General features: G+C 52.3%; 1 protein-coding gene across 1 annotated transcript; it reads right to left on the bottom strand.

The window, feature by feature from the left end:
• Positions 1-801: 801 nt before the first annotated feature.
• ADGRF3 (adhesion G protein-coupled receptor F3) lies at positions 802-10,151 on the bottom strand. Its single transcript, XM_059134385.1, has 12 exons — positions 9,983-10,151; positions 9,419-9,559; positions 8,769-8,942; positions 8,024-8,242; positions 7,346-7,555; positions 6,714-6,857; positions 6,348-6,544; positions 5,788-5,967; positions 3,238-4,620; positions 2,731-2,772; positions 2,580-2,642; positions 802-2,103 (listed from the first exon to the last, which is right to left on the bottom strand). The coding sequence occupies exons 1-12, from the start codon at positions 10,149-10,151 to the stop codon at positions 2,044-2,046; spliced, it is 2,982 nt and encodes a 993-aa protein (XP_058990368.1). The 3' UTR covers positions 802-2,043.
• Between the last annotated feature and the right edge of the window lie 2,326 nt (positions 10,152-12,477).

Raw genomic sequence — 12,477 nt, 5'->3', positions numbered from 1 at the left:
AATGTGTATTAGTTGAAATATTCAAAAATAATCTTATAATTTAAAAAATTAAGACTGTAAATATTAATGAAGTACAAGGGCGATTGAGACAGGACTCTGTTGCCAGGGAAACCAGCAGGCAGAGCTCTAGCTGTTCCAGGGGCTGCCTGCCTCCCGCCTCCCTTGGGGGCTGGGGCAGGTCTGAGGCTTAGAAATGTTGCAATCGTCCTGCTGAGTTGGTATCTTCTCTTTGAAAAACAAAAAACAAAACAAACAAACAAACAAAAAAAAATGAATTCATTTAGAAAAATATTTGCGCTGGTTTATATACATTGAAAATATTCACACAGATCCATGTTTGTAAGAAAACTGTTTTCAACTGCATATCCATTTGCATTTCAACAGAAAATGTTCCCATTGCATTTTATAAAAACAGCCATGAATTTTTTAATGAACAAAGACTCATTCATGAGAATTTTTTTTCATTTCTCCTGTTGAAAAAATTTTCAGAACCCTGTCACCGTCTTGTGGATTCCATGAGTTAATTCAGCTAGATGTCCTTGTGTCCTCTCAAGACTTCTCTTAAATATTTCTCTTCCATATCTGGTTTTATCTTGAGCCCATCACTTTTTTCAATATAATTTTTAAAAAGATTTTATTTATTATTTTAGAGAGCGAGAGTGCCGGGGATCCCACAACACCAAGGCCATGACCTGAGCAGAAAACCAAGAATCAACCCACTGAACCACCCAGGCACCCTGAGCCTGTCACTTTTTTTTTTTTTTTTTAAGATTTTATTTATTTATTTGACAGACAGAGATCACAAGTAGGCAGAGAGGCAGGATTCCTGCTGAAGAGAGAGCCCTATATGGGACTCTATCCTAGGACCCTGAGACCATGACCTGAGCTGAAGGCAGAGGCCCAGCCCTCTGAGCCACCCAGGTGCCCCAAAGCCTGTCACTTTTAAATGTCAGTGTTTGTCAACTTGTCGCTTTAATCCTTGGCGGTCTGTGGTAATTTCCACTGTACTTTAAAGTTGTTAATATGTTCTTAAGAAGGTGTTCAGATCAGTGACTTGGTGTTACATGCATACATCTACGAAACTTACATTATATTGATATTGTGAAAGTTAAAGAAAGAGGGGCCTATTAGCTTCACCTTTTCCTAAACTTTGAAAAGAACCCAAATCTGTCCTTCACCTTTAATGTTTGGAAGATCGGAGTTCCTGTCATTAAGCCATCCTTTTTCTTCCTAGCTGTAGGGAAGAAATAATCAGAAAGGCAGTCACTGAATAGTTAAAAAGAAAACAATTTTTATCAAATATATCTGTAACATGAACTGTTGATTAGTCAACTGGTTGAGACCTGCAAAATCATTACTTGCCATCATTTTGAACTTTACTATCTGTCGACTGTGTTTACAGCAGAGGAAGGCTTTTTATTAGGTAGCTTTGGCTAGTTTTTCATGCTATTTTTGCTTGCATAGTTTAGGGATGGGGATAAGTGACCTGCAAGAGAAAGGAATGTGACTAGTGGAAACGCCAGCTTCTCTTTGCCAACAGCTGAGCTCTGGGAGGGCAGAAGGGCTCAGAGCTCTGGGCGGGGTCCATCCTGGTGGATTCAGGCACATTCTCAGCTCCCGTGGAAGAGGGGCCACATGGGCCCCGTGTGTGGTTCACGCACAGCTTCTGCCTTCCCCCATGAAAGGCCTCGCCTTGAAGCTCTGCTCTGGTGAAGGAGACCTTGCAAGGCTGCCCTGCCCTCTGGATACCAAACCCACCAACGGCAAGTCCTTCGAAGCAAAGGTTTTTCAGGATAATTCAATATTTGACAGTGTGAAAAGGAATGTTCAGAGTGAACTGAATCAAAGGTTGGTGGTGGTAAAAGTGCCTCCAGCTTTCTGAGAAAGCAGTAGAAGATGCTAGGCCATCTAGAAATGTCTATGCTGGGAAAGTCTGTTTTCCAATCCTTGGGCCGGGACGATGACATGAAGAGGAGCCTTCTGAGCCAGGACGCTGCTTGCTAGCCTCGGCTTCGCTCCGTACTGCTCAGGAGGGCTTGCTTCTCACCTGGCATCTTCACTTCTTCCTTTGCTGTGTTCTGGGATGTAGGTTTCATATGTAGCCTAGGAAGGGGCAGAAAGGCCCAATTGCAGGGTGATTATTATTATTATAATCATCATCAACTCTCCCTTGATGAGGTTGTACCCATCTTCACACTCTCACCTGCCCTCCTGCCAGGCCCATAGTAATCCTAAGAACTTTGCTCTTGGCTACACCGATCCAGTGTAGGTGGGACTTACCGATTCCACCTATTCCCTTCATATAATAATGGGAGGCAGACTTTCAGATGGAGAAACCAGGGACAAAGAGAATCCCCAGGAGCCCAGGTTGGAATCAGGAGCCCGGGAACCTGACTCTGACTGGTCTGATGCGGCTCCTTTCTCCATTGCTGGGGAGTTTGAACCCGGTACATCCTTATTCTAAAAGAGAGCCCCAGCCTCCTCTCAGCTTCGAGCTGTGCCTCTTAGGAAGGCTGTGGAACAGCTGCTTGTAACTTGCTGTCAGTGGGAGAACTGAGGGTTGGAAGGCAGCAACTCACCAGGGAGATGGTGGACTTGGGAGGTGGGGTGCGGCCGAAGCGTTGGAGTAAGGCCTCTCGAATCTGCAGGTAAGATAATGCCCCGGTTATGCCAGCCCAAGTCCTCGCCTGGGCACTGTAAGTCAGATGGGGGCTGGGTGGGCAGACTCACCTTCTTGTCCATGAGGCAGCCAAACAGCAAGATGAAGACACCCTAAGAAGAGAGATACGTGGATAAGTTAGTCAAGGAGGAAGGAATCAACCAAGACCAGCTCTTTCCCTCTCCTCTTCCTTCAGCCTCTGTCTCCCTAATTGATGTCCCGAGGCTTCCCATCTAGAATTTTCTGCACATTCACATCATGTGGTGCATAGAATCTGTTTCAGGTGCTTCTCTTACTGCTTTGGTGACAAAGGAGATATTAAAGTTTTGCGTGCTGACAATTCCCTGACTTCTCTGGCAAAACCAGACACTGTTTTACAGATAAGAAAACCAAAGCTCACAGAGGTTTGTCCAAAGTTCTCCAGCTATTCAGGGGAGGAACTGGGGTCCACACCCAAGTCTTCTAAAATTCCTAATACCGTTTCTTCTGCTCTGCCATGACACCTCCTTGAGAAGGGACTGGCAACGACTTAGACCATCTCAAAGGGCAACAAGTAAATCCACCCCATAGTCACCCACCTGGGTGGTGTTGAGAATCGTGAAGATGTAGTGAGGAACTATGGAGACTTTCTCCAGAAGAGTGGCTAGGCCTAGCCCCCAGGTGAGGCCGAAGATGGGGGTGAGAATGAGCAGGGCTTTGGTCACCCCCAGAAGGGCATGTCGCTTCTCCACTGGGGGCCCCTCTGACAGCGAAGGTCTCAGGAGCTTCAGCATGGCCATGGTTAGTACCAGCCCATTCACACCCACGATGGCCAGCACTGGCCCCACGAAGGTGTAGAGCGCCCCTCCTTTCCCATTCAGCCAGCATGCCCCCTCCCCCAGGTATTGCCCTTGGGGTAGGTAGAGGCCCAGGGCAGCCCCTGCAAACCCTATTGGGCACATATAGCCGAGGACCACCATCAGGGAGAGTACTCGGCACTTGGACAGCTGACGGAAGACGAAGAGCAGCTGGTGGGCCAGCATCAGGGCCTGAGCCAGCATCCAGAAGAAGGTAGCCAGGTAGAGGAAGTGACAGAGGAAGGCAGCAGCCAGGCAGAGTGGGCTTTGGGGCCCAGGAGGAAGCAGTGGGGCTCCCAGGAAGCAGATGTCTGCAGCCAAAAGGCAGAGCACCATGTTGAGCAGGGCCATATGGCGTAAGTAGGCAACTTTGTTCTGTACCACGACTCTCCACACCAGCCTGTACACGCCCAGGCACACGAGCAGTGCCAGGATGGAGGCCCCCAAGCCCACCTGACTCAACAGCTCCAGGGTGGGGTTTTCTGGAACAGTATTTTGGGACATGAGGATGGAGAAGGCAGTGAGGTGCCGGCAGATGCACTGAGTGGTGGGGCTGGTGTGGGCTGTCTGCACCTGGCACCCTTCATCTGACCAGCCCCCCTTGCCCTGGAAGAGACTGTGGTCCCAGAAGACACAGTGGGGAGTGCTAGCTGTGTTCCCGAAGTCCATGATGACTTCTCCCTGGTTGAAGGCCTGGCCACCTGCCATGACGGAAATGGAGAGGACCAGCCCAGGAGTGGCATAGAGAGAGTCCCCCAGGCCTTGGCCATAGTTTGGGGGCAGAAGACGGTCCAGTTTCCGCAGCAGCAGGCTAGTAACACTGACGTTAGTTCCATTATGGCGCAGCGGGGCCAGTGAGCGCCTGGGAATGCGTGCCTGCAAGGGGGGCTGAGTGGAGAAGGAGGCTCTGTAGTCAGCAGGAAACGCAGGTCCAAGGAACTGGGTCTGCAGCTGCACGTTCCGCGAGCTGAAGGAGAAGGGCTGACCCTGTGGGCACAGGTGGCACGCCAGGGTCTCCACAGCCAGCAGGAGAGCTGAGCCCACCGAGGGCTTCTGGGCCTGGGCTGGGGCCCACAGAGAGTCAGTGTCCATGTCGAGGACCTTGTCTGTGGTTTTCAGGAGACCCTGTGACACCCAACAGAGAGATCCCAATGGAGAGTGGAGCCCTGGCCGCTAGAGCCCACAGCACTGGGCGAGGGGCACAGGGAACTCTAGGCCCCAAACCCACGTTTCCTAGTCCAGCAGGAGACCCAAAGGTGGAGAGCAAGGGGGATAGGAAGAGACACCCATGAAGAAAGAGTTTCTGTTGGGGAAGGATGGGGAGCTGTTTAGCTCACTACTGGGGTGGCTTCAAGTATGTGGTCTCCTGATGCAATCCAACCTCTCCACTTGACAGTCTTTCTCTCCTCTCCATCCCTTGGGTCACCTAGACCCTAAGGGGCCCCTTTCCAATTCCTTGACCTCTACAGGTCTATAAAGCTAAGAATGGTCCCCAGTGATAGAGGGGATGGTGTTCTGAAGTAGAAGGCCACATGCATGTCCATCCACACACATGGGATTCACATTCCCAGATAGGAAGAGTGTGTTGTGTCATTGTCCCTGGTTATTCTTTAGGATGCCTCTTATTGGTCACCAACTATTGCCCATAGTGAGAGCTGGGTTAGGTGAGTCTAGCCAAGCCAAGAGTGTTCTAGTATCTCCATGTAGGTATTGTGTGTATGTGTGTTTCAGGGGTGGGGTGGGGGGATTCCCATCATATGTACCCATCTGCCTCTGCATGAAAGCCTCTGAACTCACTTCTTCACACCCATTCCTGCCTTCCCCGACCTCCCGTGTGTTCCTAGCATCAGACCTTCTCCACATTCCATGGCCTTAAAGACTGGTGTCCAAGAGGAGAGATGGACCAGGGGAGCAGATACTCAGACTCTAGAAAGGTCTGCTGTCTGACAGCCCATGGTGATATCAGGGGGACAGAAGTGCCCAGAGCGGGGCGACTGGGTGGCTCAGTGGGTTAAGTCGCTGCCTTGGGCTCAGGTCCTGATCTCAGGGTCCTGGGATCGAGTCCCACATCGGGCTCTCTGCTCAGCAGGGAGCCTGCTTCCCTCTCTCTCTGCCTGCCTCTCTATCTACTTGTTCTCTCTCTCTGTCAAATAAATAAATAGATAGATAGATAGATAGATAGATAAATAAATAAATAAATAAAATCTTAAAAAAAAAAAAGAAGTGCCCAGAGGTAAAACGCTTCAGGCCCCCACCACCCAGCTGGCCCCCACCATGGCTCAGAGAGCTTACCTGCAGGGCCCTGCGGGTAAGCTGTATTCTAGCATCCACCACCACCCGAGCCAGGAATGATATGGTGCCCAACAATGCCAACAAGTCAGAGGGAGAGCTCACTGCTGTCACCTGCTCTGACAGCCGTGCCAGGATCTGGGGCACCTCCACAGTAGGCTGGCCCTGGCCTGCCCATAGCAGCTGAGACAGACAAAAGAGCAGGAATTAGGGAGGGGCTGGGCAAGTCCTCATTAGGGAGGGGCCGTTCCTCCCCATCCCCGCACCAGTCCCAAGGGAACAGGAAACCAAGATTTCGTGAGCCACATGGAAGGAAATGACACTTTCATGGGACAGACACTTGGTGAGATTAAGATTGGAGAACAGCATATGCTCCACAACGAGAGCGCTGGGCCCTCGCCGGCCCCTGCCTCACTCCCTGGCTCTGCTAGGCTCCAGTTCAGAGAAGGTGAAGGACCTTTAGGCTGGCCTCAGGGGGAAAGGCTTCTGAAGTGAGGTCCTGAGTGAGAAAGGGGTAGGGCATGGAGGTTGAGGCGCGTGGACAGCGGGGCCCAAAGCGTTACCCGGGCTCTGCGATGCAAGGCCAGGAGCTCTGCGTCTGTGCAGCTGCTATAAACGGGCTCCCAAATGCCATCCGGCCCACAAGTCCGCTTCACCACACCCGTCCTGTTCGCCGGGCACGGGGCCTGTGCCACGTGGCCAGCCTTGGTGACATTCCAGGCAATAGCTGAGGAGTCCCCTGGGCAGGTGGTGTCTCCATCTGCACAATGATATCGGGGAGGATCGGCAACCACAGTCCAGCCCCAGCCTTTCTGGGGCAGAAGACTGACCAGGCTCTGGAGACCGGCCATGGGGCCCAGGGCAGGGTCGAGGAGCACCCAGGACAAGTAGGTGAGAGGTCAGCCGGCTGGATCCCAAGCCCCACATACCCTGGATGACAGTGACAGAGATGGGGACCCTGAGAGGGGCCATCCCTGGGCTCTGCAGCTCACAAGTGTATGTGGTGTCCACCACAGGGCAGCTCTGGACGGCCAGCACAAAGCACTGGGAGCCGGGCGCGCTGGCCGAGGAGGCTGCAAATGACGTGAGAGAGGGAACAGTTACTGCGCCTGGAATAGACCTGGAACCCAGCAGGCCAAGAGATGTCCTCTCAGTCTTTCTAGAAACTTCAGAAGCAGATGACACGGTAAAGGAGAGCTGAGTGGTACACGAGCATCAGACTACGGAGGCAAGGCTTGGATTTTGGTGAGGGACACCTGGGGGGTGGGTCTCTAACTAACCCCAGGACATGAAGCCAGGTTCCTCATTTGTAAAACAGGGTCTATCAGCAAATGAACTTCACAGAGTATATTGCAAGAGTTCATTAAGATTGTGTGAAAACATTTTGCAAAGTTATCTACGCTCATGTGGTTATTGCTGGATCGATACAATTAGGATTGCTCGTGGGGTAAAAACAGGGTTGAACTTGGACTCCGAACTCAGGTCGCACTGCAGCCTCTGCTTCCTGTGAACTGGAGAGCCAGCTGCCACCTGTCCCCTGACCCCGAGAGCCCCTCCGTACCTTTGCTGCCCTCTCCGGGACTCCAGGAAGCTGTGTAGGCCAGGTGTGTGCTAGGGATGCAGCAGGTCAGCTGGAAGCCAGGGCAGGTGGCACAGGAAATGGAGAGCTGGTCTGGAAGCCGAGCCACATCTGTTGCCTGCAGCGGCACCTCCACCACCTGGGACAGCTCCCACCTGAATCCCTGAGCCTCAAAGCAGCACAGGTACTCACCTGCGGATACACACCTGCTGCACCTCCCAGCTCCTTCGGCCCCACCTGTGCCACAGAAGCTCTGCTGCTCCCGAAGCCACACCTGAGGTCTGCCTTCCCGGGGGCCTCTCAAGCCCAGCAACAGAGATCCCTGCCCCCGAAAGGATTTCTAGGAGGAAGAGGCCTGGAGAAGAGGCTCCTTTTTTAATAGCGTAGAGCCATGAATTCCAAGGTGAACCCCTTTCCTGCTAGGGGATGTCCTTCCTGAATCACCTGCTGCCACTGCAACATCTTGACGCAGAACACACTGTCTGTTCACTGCTGAGACTGATCCCCTACCTTCGGGGGGTCAGTGGAATAAATGGAAAGATGCAAAGGGAAAGGAAGGGGAGAGAAAAGCAGGAAGGGGAAGAGAGGGAGGAGGAGGAAGGCGAGGGCATCAGGGGAAGAGAAGGCTGAAGAGAGTTGGGAGGAGGGCAGGCTGGCTACCTGCCCATCTATGGGAGACGTTGAAGATGCTGAGGACAGCCTGGCCCGGGCTAGAGGCCAGGGACACATGTGTCCCTGGCTGCAGGAGGATGGGGGTGGGGCTGCCCGCGGGCCGCAGGAACCAGTTAAGGTTTGTGGTCTCAGGGCTCTTGATGAGGGTCAGGTTCAGAGTGGTGCCCGGCGTCCGCACCCAGGAGTTCGGGCTCAGCCTTCCGGGGACTGCAGGGAGGCAGGAGGCAGGGGCCCCTTGGAGCAGGAATTGTGGCCCTCTGCGGTTAAGCTCTCACTCCTTCCCCCTCTTCGGGAGCCCATTCCGCCTCACTCCCTCCCCACCGCCCCCAGTACTATGTCACTTTGTTTTGTCGCTGGATGAGTGTGGCTGCTGCAGTCCAGTTGGAGAACTCTGTCTTAGGGAGCCAAACAGGGAAGCCTTGTGGCCCATGATTTTCCCTCCCCTAGGCAACCTGGGGCTGCTGGAGCCCCTTCCTGGCCCTCTAGGGTCAACAGCAGTCACTCTAGCCCTTTCTCTCCCTGTCCATATGTCTCATGAGCCATACTGTTCATTAGTCTCACTACTCAGGTCCCAAGCTCAGGGCTGTGACCCCCCACGCCCACCCCAGGATAATTGGCAATTCTCCTGCCCGGTGGGGAAACCTGGGCTTGGGCCAGCTGGCAGAAATACAGGGGTCAGAGAGGAGAAAACACACTGAGGCTCATTGGTTTCCAAGTTCCCGACCCTCCTTACCAGGTGGCAGCAACTGGCAGTACCCGGCTTCAGTAGAGCCAAAGACCAGACAGCCGCAGGGCCTGTGGTTGTGGGTGGTCTGGCAGGGGCGGTGATGGGAGCAGACGCTGGTGTTCCACTGGTACCCAGACAGGCACGCACAATAGCTTTGCCCATCCGCGTGGACGTTACACTCTGCAGCAGAGGGTGGGGACAAGAAGTGGACAGGCTGTGGGAGGGAGCCAGGTAGTCTGATGCCTGAGAGGCTCTAGGGCTGGCTGTCTGGAGCCATCCCAAAGTCACAAGGGCCTCAGCCGTCAGGGACTCCCTCCTCAGGGTGAAAAGCAGCAGAGGTCCTCCTGCTGGGCAAAGTCATTAGGGGTTGGGGGGGTGTGGAGAAATCCGACCCACGACTGTCTGCCTCTTGGGCCTCTGCCAAAGTTTAGAAGATGGGGACATGGAACAGGAAGGGAAGGGTCTGTCTGGTGGGGAGGTGAGGAAGGAGCCGGCCCATGGAGACCCTCCAGGAAATGGGAGGGGCTGGCAGTGGTCAAGGTGAGCTCGCTGCAGGAGACCTAGGAAGCCCGTGTCCCCTTCTCTCTGAGCCCCCATCCCCCCCATAAGTGGTGGACGGGCCACTGAGAGACAGGGCTCTGTAGAATCCCCCCTACCTGTCGTGAGGCTGAGGCCAGTGAGAGTTCTTGGGAAAGAGGAAGCCGAGGCAAGGGGGCGAGTCAGGGTCCTGGAGATTGCCAGTGGCCAGGTCTGGTTGGACAAGGCCAGCTGTACATAGACCGAGGCCAGGACTGATTCTACAGGAGCAGAGGGGGGCAGCTGGAGAGGAGAGGCCGCAAGGCTATGATGGGCTGGTCCCCTTCTGCCTCCCATACCTGACTGGTCCCTGCCCGGACCCCAGGCAGATCCCACCTCCCACAGCCCAGCTAGGAGTTGACAAGACTCGAGAGAGCTGTAACCCTTCATTAGCCACGGTGCATCCACACACAGCTCCATGTTACCCTCCCCGAAACCCTCATTTATAGACGAGGCTCTCCAAGGGGAATGATTTTCTCAAGGCCTCACAGCTAGAGAACTGGCCTCTGGATCTGTGTGTCCGCCATGAGCAGCCATGATTCCAGCCCTCTGGGGGCCTTCTTCAGCCTCATCTCCTGCCCCCGTCCTCTCCGCAGCCCTCCTTCCACTCCCTCCTCCTCCTCCTGTCCACTCCGTCCACTCACCACCTTCTCCACTCCTTTGGTCCAGTGGCTGCCCCGATTCCCCTCCAGCCTGACTCTGTGCCTGGAACAGAGCACAGAGGAGAGACCTCTGAGAGGAGGCTGACCCCAGGTTTCTCCCAGACACACCTTCCTCCCTAGGGGACTCAGGCCGGCCTGAGTCATTTGGCATGTCTCCATCTCTTTGAAGCTCTTCTTTCGCCTAGGCTAGACGCAAGCAGGCACATCAGGAGAGGAACGCAAGCTTCCGGTAGGAGGCACCAGGGCTGCAGCCCCGAGGACTCCGCCGGGGCCTGCAAATCCCACCTGAACCCAGAACCCGGCACACCCTAGAGAGTCAACATGCTTTGCTTAATTCCTTCCTGAATTTACCTGTCCCTGGGCCTCTAGGCTAATTGAAATGGCAGTATCTGGAACGCCATTGGGGAGGGCTGGGCAGAGCCGGCTGGGGCCCAGCGGCTTGGGAAATTCTGTTCTCTCCATAGGAGTTGCCACGAGGGTGAGCACAAGGCAGCATCTTCCCTTCGTCTCTCGTTCCTATAAATCATTTCCTCACTAACTCCTCCCTCTCTCGAAATTATATATGAACATGCATACTATCTAAAAAAGGACACCGATATGGATATGGATAGAGATGCAGATGTCTTCCAGGGAGAAAACAGAGATCCCAAAGTGCTATCTCGACTTCGCTGTCTTCAGATTCTCTCCTGTCCTCTATGCCCATGGTTCCCAACTCTGGAAAATTCTTTTCTTTCCATTTTTAAATTGTAAGCTTGACTGGGAGAGCCTTCATCCCAAGTGCAGCTGGCATCCCTGGAGTTCACAGTGACTCTCAAACAAAAGCTCTCCCATTCCCTGGAAAACAAGACTCACCTCTCAGAGACTTTTATAAGGACTGGCCTCTCTTTTTCTACATTACTTCCTCTCCCTTCAGTCCTTGCTCCTCTACCTGTCCCTTCATCCACACCGGTTGCCTCTCACGCTGACAGGCCCCTGTGTCAGCTCTGGAGACCTTCCCTGGGTCCTCGCCCCAGTCTTACTCACCGGTTGGGATACTTGCGCAGCTGGAGACCGCAGCGGGGGCAGAGTCATGGCCAGGAGGAGCACGGGGAGAGCTGCGCAGACCATGGCTCAGGGAGGCAGACCTCAAGAGTCCTACAGTTGCTGCATGATGCAAATTGCCTCAGAGAAGGGCTGGCAAGGCTCAGCAGCAGGGATGGGAGGGGAGAGGGGACGGGAGCCAGCCGAATTTACAGAGGAAGCACGACAGTCTGTGACTGAGTCACATGGGCATCCAGCTCCTGGAACCCATGGACCCCAGTGAGAATGGTCTGCACAGCTTCCCCCTGGGGTCTGAACCAAGAACTCAGTGTACAGGAGAGGGCTTGAGGGTCCCAGGTCACAACAAGCAATGTGCCAGTAAGCCAGGGACCTGGGAAATCTGGATCATGGATCCCAGAGCCAATGCAGAAAAGACATACATTAGGGCTGATTTCTGGCCTAGAATAATTTCTGGACTCTTAAATTTAACCAAGAACCTGGAAAAATGCTGGGAGAAATAGTTTTGAAGTAAGGATGGCTTTTCTAAATATGACACAAAACCCAGAAAGCAGAAAAAAAAATTAGGCTGTCTAAACCGCTATAATTGGGGAGGAAAAGCACATTGCAGTGAAAAGGTGAAAGGCAACATGTTTGTAGCATGATGCTTGAGTAGAGGGCCAGCCTTAACGTAAGAGATTTTTATCTTACATCGGTAAGATAGAAAATAGGCAAAAAATAGAAAAAGTCTCTTACTGAAAAAGAATTATCAATAGTTTGATAAACATATAAAAAAATCCACATTGAGGGGCACCTGGGTGGCTCAGTTGTTAAGCATCTGCCTTTGGCTCATGATCTCAAGGTCCTGAGATCGAGTCCCACACTGGGCCCCTTGCTCGGCGGGGAGCCTGCTTCTCACTTTCCCGCTCCCCTAACTTGTGTTCCCTCTCTCGCTGTGTCTCTCTTGTCAAAAAAAAAAAAAAAAAAAAAAAAAAAAATCCACATTGAAATAAAAAAGAAAAAACAGACAAAAATAAGAAAACAAAAAAAGAAAAAAGTAAAAAAATGAAATAAAATATTCCGTCACCTACTAATTATCAAAAGACAAGATACTGATTATATTCATTGTTGAGAGAAGTGTAGTGATACATGTATAAAAAATGTGTGTACAAGGATGTTCAAGGCAGTTGTTCGTGATAGAAAATGAATTAAACAACCAAAATGTCCATTCGAAAGGGACATTTCCAAACAACTGAACATCGCTGTGGAAAAAAAGTGAGATAACTCTATTTTGAGGTGAATCCCCCTATATATGGTAAAGTGTGAAGTGTATATTATGCCATCTTTTACATAAAAAAGGGAATCTATATTCAACTTCTATGCTTTTTATACCTAGAATATTTCTGGGAAAACACCTCAGAATGTTGGCAACTGTTGCTTCTGGGGAAGGGGATTAAGGG

Source organism: Mustela lutreola, chromosome 9 (genome assembly GCF_030435805.1).
Source record: "Mustela lutreola isolate mMusLut2 chromosome 9, mMusLut2.pri, whole genome shotgun sequence".
Lineage (NCBI taxonomy): Eukaryota > Metazoa > Chordata > Mammalia > Carnivora > Mustelidae > Mustela > Mustela lutreola.
The sequence above is the reverse complement of the archived record's forward strand: the minus strand, read 5'-3'. Positions and strand labels throughout refer to the sequence as shown.

What these genes read in the sequence shown, in the direction of transcription:
- ADGRF3 (XM_059134385.1), bottom strand. Translation starts at nt 10,151, where the DNA reads ATGCCAAATGACTCAGGCCGGCCTGAGTCCCCTAGGGAGGAAGGTGTG. An exon ending in CCAAAGGAGTGGAGAAGGTG is followed by an intron (nt 9,560 to 9,982) that starts GTGAGTGGACGG and finishes CTGCTCCTGTAG; the next exon opens with AATCAGTCCTGGCCTCGGTC. An exon ending in CCAAGTCCACCATCTCCCTG is followed by an intron (nt 2,104 to 2,579) that starts GTGAGTTGCTGC and finishes GCCCCTTCCTAG; the next exon opens with GCTACATATGAAACCTACAT.